Raw genomic sequence first — 18,207 nt, 5'->3', positions numbered from 1 at the left:
CATGAATGTGTGTGATACCTTAAACCATGCAGCCAAGTCTGCTACTCCTTTTCAAAAGAATTTGATTTACGATATTCACCTGGAGATGCAATTCTGTAGTCTTACTTTGAAAAAGGGACCTGAGCCATATCAGAGACTTGGGTGTACCGTTTTCTTTTACTTTGAATAGCCAGACTGCACAGAAACACCCTAGCAACCAGCAAACATACCCTTACAACAGCACAGCAATGGTCTAGCAACCATCCAAAACACATTATTACCTACACGGCATGCCATAGCAACAAATCAACAGCACTACTATAGTAACCACATAGATAACATACCCTGGGAATCTCCTTAAACACCCACAGCAAAGTCCCAGAACACCTTAGAAGTCAAATAGCAACATTCTAGCAACTACAAATCGACACTTTAGCATGACAGCAGGGACTTTTGCACAGGAAAGCAACACTAAAATTTTCTATGCAAAATGTCCTTGCCAAAATGAACGTTTAGCTGCAATTTTTGTGTGTTGATGATATTAGGTTTCGCACACCTACAGTTGTTGCTGATGGAGATCAGCAGACTGGATAAACAAAATACACTGTAAAAACATTGAAACTTAAAAAAAAGTTAATTCTGCCTTAAAATGTTAAGTTTCAAATGTACTATTTCCAATTCATAAACATAATGGTACTTTTCAAAATCAAAAGTATGAAAAATCAGAACATCCTTTTTAAATGAACACATATTCTGGTGTGACACACTGCGCTAAAATGCAAGACTGACAATATAAAAACACAGCAGGGCATCATCATTTGGTGCTTTAAAACATCTGTTTCATTTTTGGGTCCAAAACACATGCTTGTCATTTTTCCTTTTCATTTTATGCATTGATATATATTTGTTGTAAATGATTCCTCCTGTTATGGATGAAAGCCTATAATAATAAAACTGTGATCTTTGTAAATGAAAGTGACCTGTGCTGCTAATCAGACAGTGAACTTGCACATTCACTCGTCTCTGAGATAAAAAATCGAATACTAGAAATGTACCTCATATATGTAAAACGTTCTTGCTGTAAGGCCTCTAGTACACCTGGACATTTAACTATGAAGCTGTGTCTGTGCATGTGTGAGAATTGTGTGAAAACTTGGAAGACAAGGTCCACTGGTACATGACCCTGTCTGGTGTATCTAATGAATTTACTCTTCTCAGTCAGAACTGCATTAGTTACACACACACAGACTGTCATCAGAAACATCAGTCGCACAAACACGTGCCATGCCCCCCATGGAGAGCTCCAAAGGCCACAGTGGGAAGAGTGCACAGGATCAAAGGTCAAGTGTGTTGAAAACAACGTGACTAATGAATCTGGAAACGTGTGTGTTCTGAGTAGATGTTCTTGAAGGAGTAGATGCTGGAAATGCATGACGCGTTTTCTCAGACATTAACAAAGAACAGACAGCGCTTTTGCCCTCCCTCGACAGGTCCTGATTTCTTTCCTTATTTCCCTTGTGTTCGCAGCTCTTTTAACCCTCTATCTCTCACCTCATCACCATCAGGCTCCTTCTAAAACCAACCATCTTGAACCAGAGCGCCACTGCTTTCATCTCCAACAGACAATCTGTTTTAATGCAGATTCCTCACTGATGCTTGAAATACACACACACTTTGCGTTTTCATGTTTTATGAGGACATCCATAGACATAATGATATAATCATAGCTGTTTTCCTTCACGAGGACCCAAATATGTCCCCCCAAGGACAAGTACCTGATTTATGTGCTTTCCTTACAAACGTCAAATTACAAAACAACAAAACAGTTGACAAAAAGTAGTAATAAATTAATAATAATAATAATAATAAATATAGCTGCAAGCAGCCATTAACGGGGCCAAGCGCAACAGAAGCAAACAAGGAAGATAGCAGCAGACCAACTGAAAAAATGAGTATAGACATTTGAAGCAAAACCGTTAAAACACCACATTAAAACACTGAGTTGTATAGTGCCAATGTCATGTTTTGTTCTATTATAGCGCCACCAAGAGGCAAAATCCTACATTTTTTTTATGTGTCATCAGAGTGAGCCCATGCATGTGTGTGTCAATTTTGGTGAAAATATCTCATTTCGTTTTGGAGTTATAGACATTTATATGAAAAAACATGTAAAAAATTACTGACACTTGACTTTGATTGGATTTTACTACCCCTTACTATAAATATTTTGACATTTGGCCATAAACATATAGCTAACGACCTATGTTTCCGATTTTCTGGCGCTGGTTTCGTCTCGATCGGACTAGCGGTTTCGACGATATCAGCTAAAGTTTTATATGCGCTAAATTACCGCGCTGCGCAAACCATACGCCGGAACCTGGCAAATCTGGTATCGTTGGACTCGGCAAGGATTCAGGAGGCAAAAAAAGTTAGTCCCATGAAAATAAGTCAACCCCACCGAAAGTTATAAGCGTTTGAAAAAAAAATTATCCACTAGGTGGCGCTGTTTCGAAACTTGCCAGGCTACTTCCGGTTCTCGTGCTGATGACCCATACCGAGTTTCGTAACAATCCGTTCATGCGTTCATAAAATACAGCATTTTAGTACATAATTCAAAATGGCCGACAGTCAAAGTGGCCGATATGGCAAAATTGGATATCAGACGACTCGGCATGCCGTCCTGAATCTAACGAGACCACTTTTATGATTTTTGGACAAACAGTTCAGAAGTTATAAGCAAAAATAGCCATTTTTCGTATCTCTGGACCAGTAGGTGGCGCTGCGCCGAAACGCTGCATGTTGCCTCAGGTCATGCTTGTGATGACTTTTACCAAGTTTGGTTTGAATACAATAAAGCGTTGCGGAGATATTGCCTTAAGTGTGTTTTTTCAAGCGTTACGTAAAATTTGTTTACGTGTTAATCAAAAAAGATTTAACGAATCAACTTGAATTCCATGTTTTTTTGTCAACCCTGTCTGGAGATGATCTGGTTCAATTTTCGTGAAAATCGGACCAACGGCCTCGGAGGAGTTCGAAAAAGTTGGGTTTCTGTTAATTCAAAATGGCGGGAACATTGTAATGACGGAAATGACGTCATAGGATGCGATCGAATCGGCTTGAACCAATGAATCGAAAGAAAAAAAGATTTTGTTTCTAGCCCTTATGGTTCAAAAGTTAATAGCAAAAACATGAGTCAAACTTTGGACAGGTGGTGGCGCTAGAGAGATTGATTTAGAGACTCCAAAATTGGTGTGGGTACTATTGGTAATGACCTCTATCAGTGTACCAAATTTCATAATTTTCCCGCAAACGGTTCTATGGGCTGCCATAGACTTCCATGGCGGAATAATAATAATAATAATAAATATAGCTGCAAGCAGCAATACCGGGGCCAAGCGCAAAGAAGAAGACAAGACATGCCAAAATGGCTGGCAGTGTCAGATCAACTGGAGCAATGAGCAATTAATCACGTTTTAAGATGATTTTAGGCAAAAGGCTGAAAAATGCATTGTAGTCTGACAGTGTCAGACCAACTGCATCAATGAACAATTAAACAGTTTAAGAAGATTAGGCAAAATGGCTGAAATATCATATATAGAGTCACTGATAATATAAGTTAATGGTTTATCACTTTTGACCAATAGGGGGCACAGTTACGAAATTTATGTGGTGTGGCCAAAATAAGGGAACAATGACACATGCAAAGTTTGATGCCAATATGTCAAAGCATTGCAGAGATACAGCCTCAAGAGTCATTTTGGCATCATGCCTCAAATTTGTCGCTGCGGTTTACAAAAACAGTTACATCTATTGATGCAAAATCCCTAACTTTTTGTTGACACAGTCTGAAGATGATACGATTCGATTTTGGTGGAAATTGGACAAACGGTCTAGGATGAGTTTGAAAAAGTAGATTTTGATCAAATAAGAACATTAAGGACAGGATGTTTGACCAAAAATGGCAAAATTAGTATCTATGTTCTCGGCATGAGCCAATAAATGTATTATGACCAGTTTCATTAAACTAGGCTAATTTAATAAAAAGTTATTAGCCTTTTTGTAAATTTTGTTATAACCTTTGACCAAAAGGTGGCACTACCTCAAAACTTTTTGAGTACCTTCAAAGCATGGCGTGGAAGACACATACCAAGTTTCGTAACGATAGACTAATGCATTTGTAAAATATAGTATTTTAGCACATAATTCAAAATGGCCGACAGCCAAAATGGCCGATATGGTAAAATTGAATATCAGACAACTCTGAATGCCGTCCTGAATCTAACGAGACAACTTTTATGATTTTTGGACAAACGGTTCAAAAGTTATAAGCAAAAATAGCCATTTTTTTGTATCTCTGGACCAGTAGGTGGCGCTGCGCCGAAACGCTGCAAGTTGCCTCAAGTCATGCTTGTGATGACATGTACCAAGTTTGGATTGAACACGATAAAGCGTTGCGGAGATATAGCCTTATGAGTGTTTTTGCAACCGCTACGTAAAATTTGTGTGCACGTTTATCAAAAATGATTTAACGAATCAACTTGATTTGCAAGATTTTTTGTTAGCATGGTCTGAAGATGATCTGGTTCAATTTTCGTGCAAATCGGACAAACCGTCTAGGACGAGTTCGCAAAAGTAGGTTTTTTGGAAAATTAAATATGGCGGGGAAATTGTCATGACCGAAAATGACGTCATAGGGTGCAATTGAATCGGCATGAGCCAATGAATGTATTATGACCAGTTTCATTATACTAAGCTAATTAAATCAAAAGTTATTAGCATTTTTGTCAAGTTTGTTATAAATTTTGACCACAAGGTGGCACTGCCCCAAAACTTTTTGAGTACCTTCAGGGCATGGAGTGGAAGTCACATAACGAGTTTAGTAACAATACACTAATGCATTTGTAAAATATAGCATTTTAGCACATAATTCAAAATGGCCGACAGCCAAAATGGCTGATATGGTAAAATTGAATATCAGACGACTCGGCATGCCGTCCTGAATGTAACGAGACCACTTTTATGATTTTTGAACAAACGGTTCAAAAGTTATAAGCAAAAACAGCCATTTTTTGTATCTCCGGACCAGTAGGTGGCGCTGCACCGAAACACTGCATGTTGCCTCAAGTCATGCTTGTGATGACATGTACCAAGTTTGGTTTGAATACGATAAAGCGTTGCGGAGATATTGCCTTAAGAGTGCTTTTGCAACCGCTACGTAAAATTTGTTTGCGCGTTTATCGCAAATGATTTGACGAATCAACTTGATTTGCAAGATTTTTTGTCAGCATGGTCTGAAGATGATCTGGTTAAATTTTCGTGCAAATCGGATGAACCGTCTAGGACGAGTTTGCAAAATTAGGTTTTTCGGTTAATTAAAAATGGCGGGAAAATTATTATGACGGAAAATGACGTCATAGGGTGCAATCGAATTGTCTTGAGCCAAGGAATCAGAGGAAAAAAGAATTTCGTTTCTAGCCCTTATGGTTCAAAAGTTATTATCATAAACATGAGTCTAATTTTGGACTGATGGTGGCGCTAGAGGGATTGAGTTAGAGACTCAAAATTTGCTATGGTGACATTTCAGACTGTCCTCTATTAGTGTGCCAAATTTCACAACTTTTTACCATACGGTTCTATGGGCTGCCATAGACTTCGTGGCGGAAGAAGAAGAAGAAGAAGAAGAAGATGAATAATAATAATAAGAACGGGAACGGTTTCAATAGGTGCCTTCGCACCTTCGGTGCTTGGCCCCTAATAATAATAAGAAATCTAACGATTACAATAGGTGCCTCCGCACCTTCGGTGCTTGGCCCCTAATAATAATAAGAAATCTAACGATTACAATAGGTGCCTCCGCACCTTCGGTGCTTGGCCCCTAATAAGAAATCTAACGATTACAATAGGTGCCTCCGCACCTTCGGTGCTTGGCCCCTAAATATAGCTGCAAGCAGCCATTAACGGGGCCAAGCGCAACAGAAGCAAACAAGGAAGATAGCAGCAGACCAACTGAAAAAATGAGTAAAGACATTTGAAGCAAAACCGTTAAAACACCACATTAAAACATTGAGTTGTACAGTGCCAATGTCATGTTTTGTTCTATTATAGCGCCACCAAGAGGCACAATCCTACAATTTTTTTTATGTGTCATCGGATTGAGCCCATACATGTGTGTGTCAATTTTGGTGAAAATATCTCATTTCGTTTTGGAGTTATAGACATTTATATGAAAAAACATGTAAAAAATGACTGACACTTGACTTTGATTGGATTTTACTACCCCTTACTATCAATATTTTGACATTTGGGCATTGACGTATAGCTATCGACCTATGTTTCCGATTTTCTGGCGCTCGTTTCGTCTCGATCGGACTAGCGGTTTCGAAGATATCAGCTAATGTTTTTTAAGCGCTAAATTACCGCGCTGCACAAACCATACGCTGAAACCTGGCAAGTCTGGTATCGTTGGACTTGGCAAGGATTCAGGAGACAAAAAAAGTTAGTCCCATGAAAATAAGTCAACCCCACTTAAAGTTATAGGCGTTTGAAAAAAAAAATTATCCACTAGGTGGCGCTGTTTTGAAACTTGTCAGGCTACTTCAGAACATCGTGCTGATGACCCATACCGAGTTTCGTAAAAATCCGTTCATGCGTTCATAAAATACAGCATTTTAGAACATAATTCAAAATGGCCGACAGTCAAAATGGCCGATATGGTAAAATTGGATATCAGACGACTCGGCATGCCGTCCTGAATCTAACGAGATCACTTTTATGATTTTTGGACAAATAGTTCAGAAGTTATAAGCAAAAATAGCCATTTTTCGTATCTCCGGACCAGTAGGTGGCGCTGCGCCGAAACGCTGCATGTTGCCTCAAGTCATGCTTGTGATGACTTGTACCAAGTTTGGTTTGAATACGATAAAGCGTTGCGGAGATATTGGCTTAAGTGTGTTTTTTCAAGCATTACGTAAAATTTGTTTGCGTGTAAATCAAAAACGATTTAACGAATCAACTTGAATTCCATGTTTTTTTGTCAACACTGTCTGGAGATGATCTGGTTCAATTTTCGTGTAAATCGGACCAACGGCCTAGGAGGAGTTCGAAAAAGTTGGGTTTCGGTTAATTCAAAATGGCGGGAACATTGTAATGATGTAAATGACGTCATAGGGTGCGATCGAATCGGCTTAAACCAATAAATCGAAAGAAAAAAAGATTTTGTTTCTAGCCCTTATGGTTCAAAAGTTATTAGCAAAAACATGAGTCAAACTTTGGACAGGTGGTGGCGCTAGAGAGATTGATTTAGAGACTCCAAAATTGGTGTGGGTACTATTGGTAATAACCTCTATCAGTGTACCAAATTTCACAACTTTCCCGCAAGCGGTTCTATGGGCTGCCATAGACTTCCATGGCGGAATAATAATAATAATAATAATAATAATAAGAAATCTAACGATTACAATAGGTGCCTCCGCACCTTCGGTGCTTGGCCCCTAATAAATATAGCTGCAAGCAGCAATACCGGGGCCAAGCGCAAAGAAGAAGACAAGACATGCCAAAATGGCTGGCAGTGTCAGATCAACTGCAGCAATGAGAAATTAATCACGTTTTAAGATGATTTTAGGCAAAAGGCTGAAAATGCATTGTAGTCTGAGAGTGTTAGACCAACTGCAGCAATGAACAATTATACAGTTTAAGAAGATTAGGCAAAATGGCTGAAATATCATATATAGAGTCACTGATAATATAAGTTAATGGTTTATCACTTTTGACCAATAGGTGGCACAGTTACAAAATGTATGTGGTGTGGTCAGAATAAGGGAACAATGACACATGCAAAGTTTGATGCCAATATGTCAAAGCATTGCAGAGATAGCCTCAAGAGTCATTTTGGCATCATGGCTCAACTTCGTCACTGCGGTTTACAAAAACGGTTTCATCTATTGATGCAAAATTCCTAACTTTTTGTTGGCACAGTCTGAAGATGATACGATTCGATTTTGGTGGAAATTGGACAAACGGTCTAGGATGAGTTTGAAAAAGTAGGTTTTGATCAAATAAGAACATTGAGGACAGGATGTTTGACCTAATATGGCAAAATTAGTATCTATGTTCTCGGCATGAGCCAATGACTGTATTATGACCAGTTTCATTAAACTAGGCTAATTTACTCAAAAGTTATTAGCATGTTTTTAAATTTTGTTATAACCTCTGACCACAAGGTGGCACTGCCCCAAAACTTTTTGAGTACCTTCAAAGCATGGTGCGGAAGACATGAATTTTGGACAAACAGTTCAAAAGTTATAAGCAAAAATAGCCATTTTTCGTATCTCCGGACCAGTAGGTGGCGCTGCACCGAAACGCTGCATGTTGCTTCAGGTCATGCTTGTGATGACATATACCAAGATTGGTTTGAATACGATAAAGCGTTGTGGAGATATAGGCTTATGAGTGTTTTTGCAACCGCTACGCAAAATTTGTGTGCGCGTTTATCGAAAACGATTTGACAAATCAACTTGATTTGCAAGATTTTTTGTCAGCATGGTCTGAAGATGATCTGGTTCAATTTCTGTGCAAATCGGACAAACCGTCTAGGACGAGTTCGCAAAAGTAGGTTTTTTGGAAAATTAAAAATGGCGGGGAAATTATCATGACCGAAAATGACATCATAGGTTGCAATTGAATCGGCATGAGCCAATGACTCTATTATGACCAGTTTCAATATACTAGGCTAATTTAATCAAAAGTTATTAGCATTTTTGTCAAGTTTGTTATATCTTTTGACCACAAGGTGGCACTGCCCTAAAACTTTTTGAGTACCTTCAGGGCATAGCATGGAAGTCACATACCGAGTTTAGTAACAATATACTAATGCATTTGTAAAATATAGCATTTTTTGACAAAATTCAAAATGGCCGACAGCCAAAATGGCCGATATGGTAAAATTGAATATCAGACGACTCGGCATGCCGTCCTGAATGTAACGAGACCACTTTTATGATTTTTGGACAAACAGTTCAGAAGTTATAAGCAAAAATAGCAATTTTTCGTATCTCCGGACCAGTAGGTGGCGCTGCGCCGAAACGCTGTATGTTGCCTCAAGTCATGCTTGTGATGACATTTACCAAGTTTGGTTTGAATACGATAAAGCGTTGCGGAGATATTGCCTTAAGTGTGTTTTTGCAACCGCTACGTAAAATTTGTTTGGGCGTTTATCGCAAATGATTTGACGAATCAACTTGATTTGCAAGATTTTTTGTCAGCATGGTCTGAAGATGATCTGGTTCAATTTTCTTGCAAATCGGATGAACCGTCTAGGACGAGTTCGTAAAAGTAGGTTTTTCGGAAAATTCAAAATGGCGGGAAAATTTTTATGACGGAAAATGACGTCATAGGGTGCAATCGAATTGTCTTGAGCCAACAAATCAGAGGAAAAAAGAATTTTGTTTCTAGCCCTTATGGTTCAAAAGTTATTAGCATAAACATGAGTCAAATTTTGGACTGATGGTGGCGCTAGAGGGATTGAGTTTGAGACTCCAAATTTGCTACGGTGACATTTCAGACTGTCCTCTATTAGTGTGCCAAATTTCACAACTTTTTACCATACGGTTCTATGGGCTGCCATAGACTTCGTGGCGGAAGAAGAAGAAGAAGAAGAAGAAGAAGAAGAAGAAGATGAAATATAGCTGCAAGCAGCAATACCGGGGCCAAGCGCAAAGAAGAAGACAAGACATGCCAAAATGGCTGGCAGTGTCAGATCAACTGCAGCAATGAGAAATTAATCACGTTTTAAGATGATTTTAGGCAAAAGGCTGAAAATGCATTGTAGTCTGAGAGTGTCAGACCAACTGCAGCAATGAACAATTATACAGTTTAAGAAGATTAGGCAAAATGGCTGAAATATCATATATAGAGTCACTGATAATATAAGTTAATGGTTTATCACTTTTGACCAATAGGTGGCACAGTTACGAAATGTATGTGGTGTGGTCAGAATAAGAGAACAATGACACATGCAAAGTTTGATGCCAATATGTCAAAGCATTGCAGAGATACAGCCTCAAGAGTCATTTTGGCATCATGGCTCAACTTCGTCACTGCGGTTTACAAAAACGGTTTCATCTATTGATGCAAAATTCCTAACTTTTTGTTGACACAGTCTGAAGATGATATGATTCGATTTTGGTGGAAATTGGACAAACAGTCTAGGATGAGTTTGAAAAAGTAGGTTTTGATCAAATAAGAACATTGAGGACATGATGTTTGACCAAATATGGCAAAATTAGTATCTATGTTCTCGGCATGAGCCAATGACTGTATTATGACCAGTTTCATTAAACTAGGCTAATTTAATCAAAAGTTATTAGCATGTTTGTAAATTTTGTTATAACCTCTGACCACAAGGTGGCACTGCCCCAAAACTTTTTGAGTACCTTCAAAGCATGGTGCGGAAGACATGAATTTTGGACAAACAGTTCATAAGTTATAAGCAAAAATAGCCATTTTTTGTATCTCCGGACCAGTAGGTGGCGCTGCGCCGAAACGCTGCATGTTGCCTCAGGTCATGCTTGTGATGACATATACCAAGATTGGTTTGAATACGATAAAGCGTTGTGGAGATATAGGCTTATGAGTGTTTTTGCAACCGCTACGCAAAATTTGTGTGCGCGTTTTTCGAAAACGATTTGACAAATCAACTTGATTTGCAAGATTTTTTGTCAGCATGGTCTGAAGATGATATGGTTCAATTTCTGTGCAAATCGGACAAACCGTCTAGGACGAGTTCGCAAAAGTAGGTTTTTTGGAAAATTAAAAATGGCGGGGAAATTATCATGACCGAAAATGACATCATAGGTTGCAATTGAATCGGCATGAGCCAATGACTCTATTATGACCAGTTTCAATATACTAGGCTAATTTAATCAAAAGTTATTAGCATTTTTGTCAAGTTTGTTATATCTTTTGACCACAAGGTGGCACTGCCCTAAAACTTTTTGAGTACCTTCAGGGCATAGCATGGAAGTCACATACCGAGTTTAGTAACAATATACTTATGCATTTGTAAAATATAGCATTTTTTGACAAAATTCAAAATGGCCGACAGCCAAAATGGCCGATATGGTAAAATTGAATATCAGACGACTCGGCATGCCATCCTGAATGTAACGAGACCACTTTTATGATTTTTGGACAAACAGTTCAGAAGTTATAAGCAAAAATAGCAATTTTTCGTATCTCCGGACCAGTAGGTGGCGCTGTGCCGAAACGCTGTATGTTGCCTCAAGTCATGCTTGTGATGACATGTACTAAGTTTGGTTTGATCACGATAAAGCGTTGCGGAGATATTGCCTTAAGTGTGTTTTTGCAACCGCTACGTAAAATTTGTTTGCGCGTTTATCGCAAATGATTAGACGAATCAACTTGATTTGCAAGATTTTTTGTCAGCATGGTCTGAAGATGATCTGGTTCAATTTTCGTGCAAATCGGATGAACCGTCTAGGACGAGTTTGTAAAAGTAGGTTTTTCGGAAAATTCAATATGGCGCGAAATTTTTTATGACGGAAAATGACGTCATAGGGTGCAATCGAATCGTCTTGAGCCAAGGAATCAGAGGAAAAAAGAATTTTGTTTCTAGCCCTTATGGTTCAAAAGTTATTAGCATAAACATGAGTCAAATTTTGGACTTATGGTGGCGCTAGAGGGATTGAGTTTGAGACTCCAAATTTGCTACGGTGACATTTCAGACTGTCCTCTATTAGTGTGCCAAATTTCACAACTTTTTACCATACGGTTCTATGGGCTGCCATAGACTTTGTGGCGGAAGAAGAAGAAGAAGAAGAAGAAGAAGAAGAAGAAGAAGATGAATAATAAATATAGCTGCAAGCAGCAATACCGGGGCCAAGCGCAAAGAAGAAGACAAGACATGCCAAAATGGCTGGCAGTGTCAGATCAACTGGAGCAATGAGAAATTAATCACGTTTTAAGATGATTTTAAGCAAAAGGCTGAAAATGCATTGTAGTCTGAGAGTGTCAGACCAACTGCAACAATTAACAATTATACAGTTTAAGAAGATTAGGCAAAATGGCTGAAATATCATATATTGAGTCACTGATAATGTAAGTTAATGGTTTATCACTTTTGACCAATAGGTGGCACAGATACGAAATTGATGTGGTGTGGTCAGAATAAGGGAACAATGACACATGCAAAGTTTGATGCCAATATGTCAAAGCATTGCAGAGATACAGCCTCAAGAGTAATTTTGGCATAATGGCTCAACTTCGTCGCTGCGGTTTACAAAAACGGTTTCATCTATTGATGCAAAATCCCTAACTTTTTGTTGACACAGTCTGAAGATGATACGATTCGATTTTGGTGGAAATTGGACAAACGGTCTAGGATGAGTTTGAAAAAGTAGGTTTTGATCAAATAAGAACATTGAGGACAGGATGTTTGACCAAATATGGAAAAATTAGTATCTCTGTTCTCGGCATGAGCCAATGACTGTATTATGACCAGTTTCATTAAACTAGGCTAATTTAATCAATAGTTATTAGCATGTTTGTAAATTTTGTTATAACCTCTGACCACAAGGTGGCACTGCCCCAAAACGTTTTGAGTACCTTCAAAGCATGGTGCGGAAGACATGATTTTTGGACAAACAGTTCAAAAGTTATAAGCAAAAATAGCCATTTTTTGTATCTCCGGACCAGTAGGTGGCGCTGCCCCGAAACGCTGCATGTTGCTTCAGGTCATGCTTGTGATGACATATACCAAGATTGGTTTGAATACGATAAAGCGTTGTGGAGATAGAGGCTTATGAGTGTTTTTGCAACCGCTACGCAAAATTTGTGTGCGCGTTTATCGAAAACGATTTGACAAATCAACTTGATTTGCAAGATTTTTTGTCAGCATGGTCTGAAGATGATCTGGTTCAATTTTCGTGCAAATCGGACAAACCGTCTAGGACGAGTTCGTAAAAGTAGGTTTTTTGGAAAATTAAAAATGGCGGGGAAATTATCATGACCGAAAATGACATCATAGGTTGCAATTGAATCGGCATGAGCCAATGACTCTATTATGACCAGTTTCAATATACTAGGCTAATTTAATCAAAAGTTATTAGCATTTTTGTCAAGTTTGTTATATCTTTTGACCACAAGGTGGCACTGCCCTAAAACTTTTTGAGTACCTTCAGGGCATAGCAAGGAAGTCACATACCGAGTTTAGTAACAATATACTAATGCATTTGTAAAATATAGCATTTTTTGACAAAATTCAAAATGGCCGACAGCCAAAATGGCCGATATGGTAAAATTGAATATCAGACGACTCGGCATGCCGTCCTGAATGTAACGAGACCACATTTATGATTTTTGGACAAACAGTTCAGAAGTTATAAGCAAAAATTGCAATTTTTCGTATCTCCGGACCAGTAGGTGGCGCTGCGCCGAAACGCTGTATGTTGCCTCAAGTCATGCTTGTGATGACATGTACCAAGTTTGGTTTGAATACGATAAAGCGTTGCGGAGATATTGCCTTAAGAGTGTTTTTGCAACCGCTACGTAAAATTTGTTTGCGCGTTTATCGCAAATGATTTGACGAATCAACTTGATTTGCAAGATTTTTTGTCAGCATGGTCTGAAGATGATCTGGTTCAATTTTCGTGCAAATCGGATGAACCGTCTAGGACGAGTTCGTAAAAGTAGGTTTTTCGGAAAATTCAAAATGGCGGGAAAATTTTTATGACGGAAAGTGACGTCATAGGGTGCAATGGAATCGTCTTGAGCCAAGGAATCAGAGGAAAAAATAATTTTGTTTCTAGCCCTTATGGTTCAAAAGTTATTAGCATAAACATGAGTCAAATTTTGGACTGATGGTGGCGCTAGAGGGATTAAGTTTGAGACTCCAAATTTGCTACGGTGACATTTCAGACTGTCCTCTATTAGTGTGCCAAATTTCACAACTTTTTACCATACGGTTCTATGGGCTGCCATAGACTTCGTGGCGGAAGAAGAAGAAGAAGATGAATAATAATAATAAGAACGGGAACGGTTTCAATAGGTGCCTTCGCACCTTCGGTGCTTGGCCCCTAATAATAAGAAATCTAACGATTACAATAGGTGCCTCCGCACCTTCGGTGCTTGGCCCCTAATAATAATAATCAAACACTGATAATCAAATAATAATAACAATATCTAAAAAAGCAATTTCAGTAGGCTATCAGTTATTCCAAAGCTATGTAAATCAATAAAAACATCAATTTCATTTTAGTAGATATTCAGGATAGTCTGATTAAATGTGAATGCTGGACATATTGAAGACAGTGGATTCTGATTCCTCAAGGTTATTTTAGTCATTTTGCTTTTTAACTATTTTTGAACTGGTTCATAAGAGTGATTCATTTGTGTATCGCGCTACACTATTCGTGCTGTTTTTGATACACTAAAACAAGTCATTAATTCACACTCTGCATTGCATGTTTTTGGTTCAGTAAAAATAACCGGCTCATTTGATTCATTTGTTTGGGAATCGGACTACATTGTTCGCCATGCAGATTCTTCAGTCACTATATTGAACCGACTAATTTGAGTCACTCGTTTGAGAATCGGACCTCACCTCACCGGTCGCGTGGTTCTTTAACTTTATTTAGGAGGTCATCATAGCCTGTTCTTGTAAGAGCCCAGGTTAGAACCAGCAACAGCACACAAATACAGAGCTGCCAACTCTCACGCATTGGCCGTGAGACACACGCATTTGATTGGTTTCACACACTCACACGCCACACCCCCGATTTCTCACGCTGAAGTGTCACCTGGTCGGTCAAATGCCTGAAAGATGAGTTTGATCTACATGTTGAGCCGATCATGTTGATCGATTAGTTATGCTTTCGGTGAGGGAGGGGGTTCAAGATTCATGGGCAAAAAAATACGGTGTTGCGCGACCTAAAACTACATACTGTTTTGGGTTCTGACGAGAACGAGCCTGTAATGAGCGAAGTGGAGTGGAGTGACGTTCAGAGGTGCGTTTCCCGAAAGTGTCGTTCGCTATATGGTCACAAGTTCCGTCATTATAAGCATAGTTAAACGAGTCGTGTTTCCCAAACCCATAGTTCCAACGAACGTTCGCAAACAGCATCGCAAGTTGATTTGCATACATTTTGTTCTTGCACTGATGTTAAATCTGTAGCCATTTTGCACTTTAACAGCCAGTTTGAGATATAGGCTATATTTGAGTGTGTAATGATTCTGACATTTTTTTTCCATTGAAATGTCTGGGGAAAAGTGTCCCAATAACCCTGAATTCACCCTATACTCTTTGAAATCATAATTACATTGCATTATGAAGCTTGAAACCCCAAATATTATAACATTCTTCATTAACAATTATTCAGTTATTTGTAACAATCTCATTGTAAAAAAAAAGAAAAAGAAAAAAGTGGTTTCAATGTAGCCAGCTACTTTTTGATAGTAACTTGTAGTGTAGCTACTTTTTCAAAAGGGTATAACTTGAATGTAACTTAACTACTTAAAGTAGTTTTTACTACAATGTTTTTTTTAGATCAGCCACAGCAAAAAAGAACCACACAACAGACAGAAGAGCAACAGACAGGACTGACAGTTTTTTCCCTTTTCTTCCCTGTAAATGTATACTGTAGGTTGATGTATAATCAATTTGCTCTATTAGACAAAACCATTCCTCTACATAGTGCTTTAAAATTGTGTGTGTGTGTCTATAGGATATACTGTATACAAAGCGTCATAAAGATGCATTTTGTCTTAATAGACAGAATTAATTATCAACCTTATCAAAGGCAAAAAAGAAATAAAAAAACAAAAAAAACAATACTACTCAAATGCTAATGCAGAGAGAGTGTTTTCTGTGATGTGTGTGTGTATATAGCTATTATATATATATATATATATATATATATATATATATATATATATATATATATATATATATATATATATATATATATATATATATATATATATATATATATATATGATTATTATTTATTTAATTTTTTGTTGTTGCAATTTTTGCTTTGTACGCGGCAAAATTTTGGTTGGCCCCACCAAATCTCACTCTAAGTTTTTTTGAAAAGTTGGCAGCTCTGCAAATACTGCGAACGAAGCTCCCTCTACAGAATGCCCTGAATAACACCACGCGACTGTGAAGAAACAGCGCTCACATTCCGCTGCATCCAAGTCTGCCTCAAGTCCATGCCGCGTTTCTGAGTCCAAAACCGACGACTGCATTTACCGGAGGCAAGCCATGGCTCATAAAAACAGTCCAATAATATCATGAACAGCCCTGCAATCTCCATCACAGATGACAGAATCGATCTGTGACAGCAATCTTTCCCTTTCTGGAACTTCAAATTTGACTCTGTTGCACAATAGCTGCAGACATCACCTTTTCCCCTCACTAAATATATTCGCACAAAATTACAGAGAAATAGTGAACGAAGAAATTCAAAAGTAAAGATAAAATGTTCTTGGGACCAAAAGACGCGCGTAATGGACGTCAAAATGATGGCAGATTACGCACTGAGGTAAAGTTACGCGCCTTTCTCTGGTAATTACTCCGCTCCTGAAATTTTAAACCAAACCATATGCGGTGAAATTAACTCTTTCTTGGATGTGGTTTTTGATCTTTTTATTGGAGGAACAGGAATTTACGAAGCCCACTCTAAAGATGTTGCTTGGTACAGAAAATCTGCAAATAAATACGATAAATAAACTATATGCGTTTTAAAATTATTTGCACATTATTTTAAGTTTACGAGTTTATAATGAATTATAAAAAGACACAAGAAGACATTGTTTTAATTCAAAGGGGCAAGTTGTTTAAATGGAAACTGCTCTGATCAATTTGCATTAGTTGAAGGGTTGTAAATCATGAGGGTACCTACTTGCTTTATCAAAGGGGATCTGGCGGCAGGAGTCTGGGTCTGATGCCGGCCACGGACAGTAGTACACCGCTCCTCCCTCCACAATCCCTGGCTGAGAGGTGTTCGCTTTAGGAGCCCCAACCAGCACCGACATGCTAGAGAGAGAAAGGCATAAATCTACGCACAACCGCATTCTAATACTGAACCAAAGTTACAAGTGACAACATGAACCCCAGAAAGTAATTCAAATGTGAGGTAGCGTATTCTAATTTCATTTAAATGTACTTCATCAACTTCATGCGTCTGAGTTCATTGGTCCATATTGGTGGTGCTGAAAGTGTTTGTTCATACAAGCTGGGGCAAATGTCTCGAACATTGCAACTTGGGTATAACCAAACTAAGTTATACGACATAGTCTACTGGAAGATGCTTCTTTTTGATAGTTTGTCAATTTTATAAACAAAAACAAAAAACTTTTATCCCACTTACATGTTTCTGTCCTGTGTTGGGTGGTAAAAGTCCAGTGAGTATCCAAAATAACTTCCTTCAGGTCCATTGTAAACCGTTGGCTTTTCTAAATCCAGATTAAAAGCAGCAGCTTCGCAAAAAATTGAAAATGTGAGCAAAAACCCACGAGAAAACACGCGGAATAAACAAGGGTGCATGGCGTCAGCAGTTTCTCCAAATGTAATCCAAATGTTTTGATGAAAGATGTGCAGACAGAATGTAAGGCAAGTCCGTGCTCAGCTGTCATAAATTGAGTGCGCGCTCCACGCGTCTGCCGCTGCCTTCATGCAAGCTGCGCGCCTTTCTCTGCGCGAGCTCTCTGAGTACGAAACATTATAATGAGTTGCGCACGAGACCGGACTCCTGCACCACATCACACAGCATCCGGCCAACTCCTTTTATGGAAACACACATAATATGAATATGCACACAAATAAGAAATGAAAATACCTTTACTACTACTAATATTATTAGTGATATTATTAATTTTACTCAATATTATTTAGATAATTATTATATTTATCAAATTAATTGTCAGTTATTTTGTTTATAATCTCTCTCTCTCTCTCTCTCTCTCTCTCTCATATATAGGCTATATGTGTGTGTACACTTATTTAATAATCTTTGGCTTTATATCAACATCAAAATAAGTCAATTTGTATAGACACATTTTTTTATTGTAGCTATATGAAAAAATAGCAGTCAAATATTATTTATAAAAATGACTTATAATTGTATTAATTAAGATAATAGCGTATATCGAAGTAAAATTGATCAGCAATAGCTAATATTGCCAGCATTCATATTAAAGTTGTTTCAATCT

At 38.2% G+C, this 18,207-nt stretch overlaps 1 protein-coding gene across 1 annotated transcript in view; it reads right to left on the bottom strand.

The window, feature by feature from the left end:
* itga8 (integrin, alpha 8) overlaps positions 1-17,702 on the bottom strand; it is an 89,125-nt gene extending 71,423 nt beyond the window's left edge. Inside the window, exons 1-2 of the mRNA XM_079836657.1 lie at positions 17,367-17,702; positions 16,899-17,032 (exon numbers count right to left, since the gene is read on the bottom strand). Of these exons, the coding sequence (XP_079692783.1) occupies positions 16,899-17,032; positions 17,367-17,542 (310 nt within the window). The 5' untranslated portion in view covers positions 17,543-17,702. The remainder of the gene's footprint in view (positions 1-16,898; positions 17,033-17,366) is intronic.
* Between the last annotated feature and the right edge of the window lie 505 nt (positions 17,703-18,207).

This window comes from Gobio gobio, assembly GCF_949357685.1.
Source record: "Gobio gobio genome assembly, chromosome: 15".
Classification (NCBI taxonomy): domain Eukaryota; kingdom Metazoa; phylum Chordata; class Actinopteri; order Cypriniformes; family Gobionidae; genus Gobio; species Gobio gobio.
The sequence above is the reverse complement of the archived record's forward strand: the minus strand, read 5'-3'. Positions and strand labels throughout refer to the sequence as shown.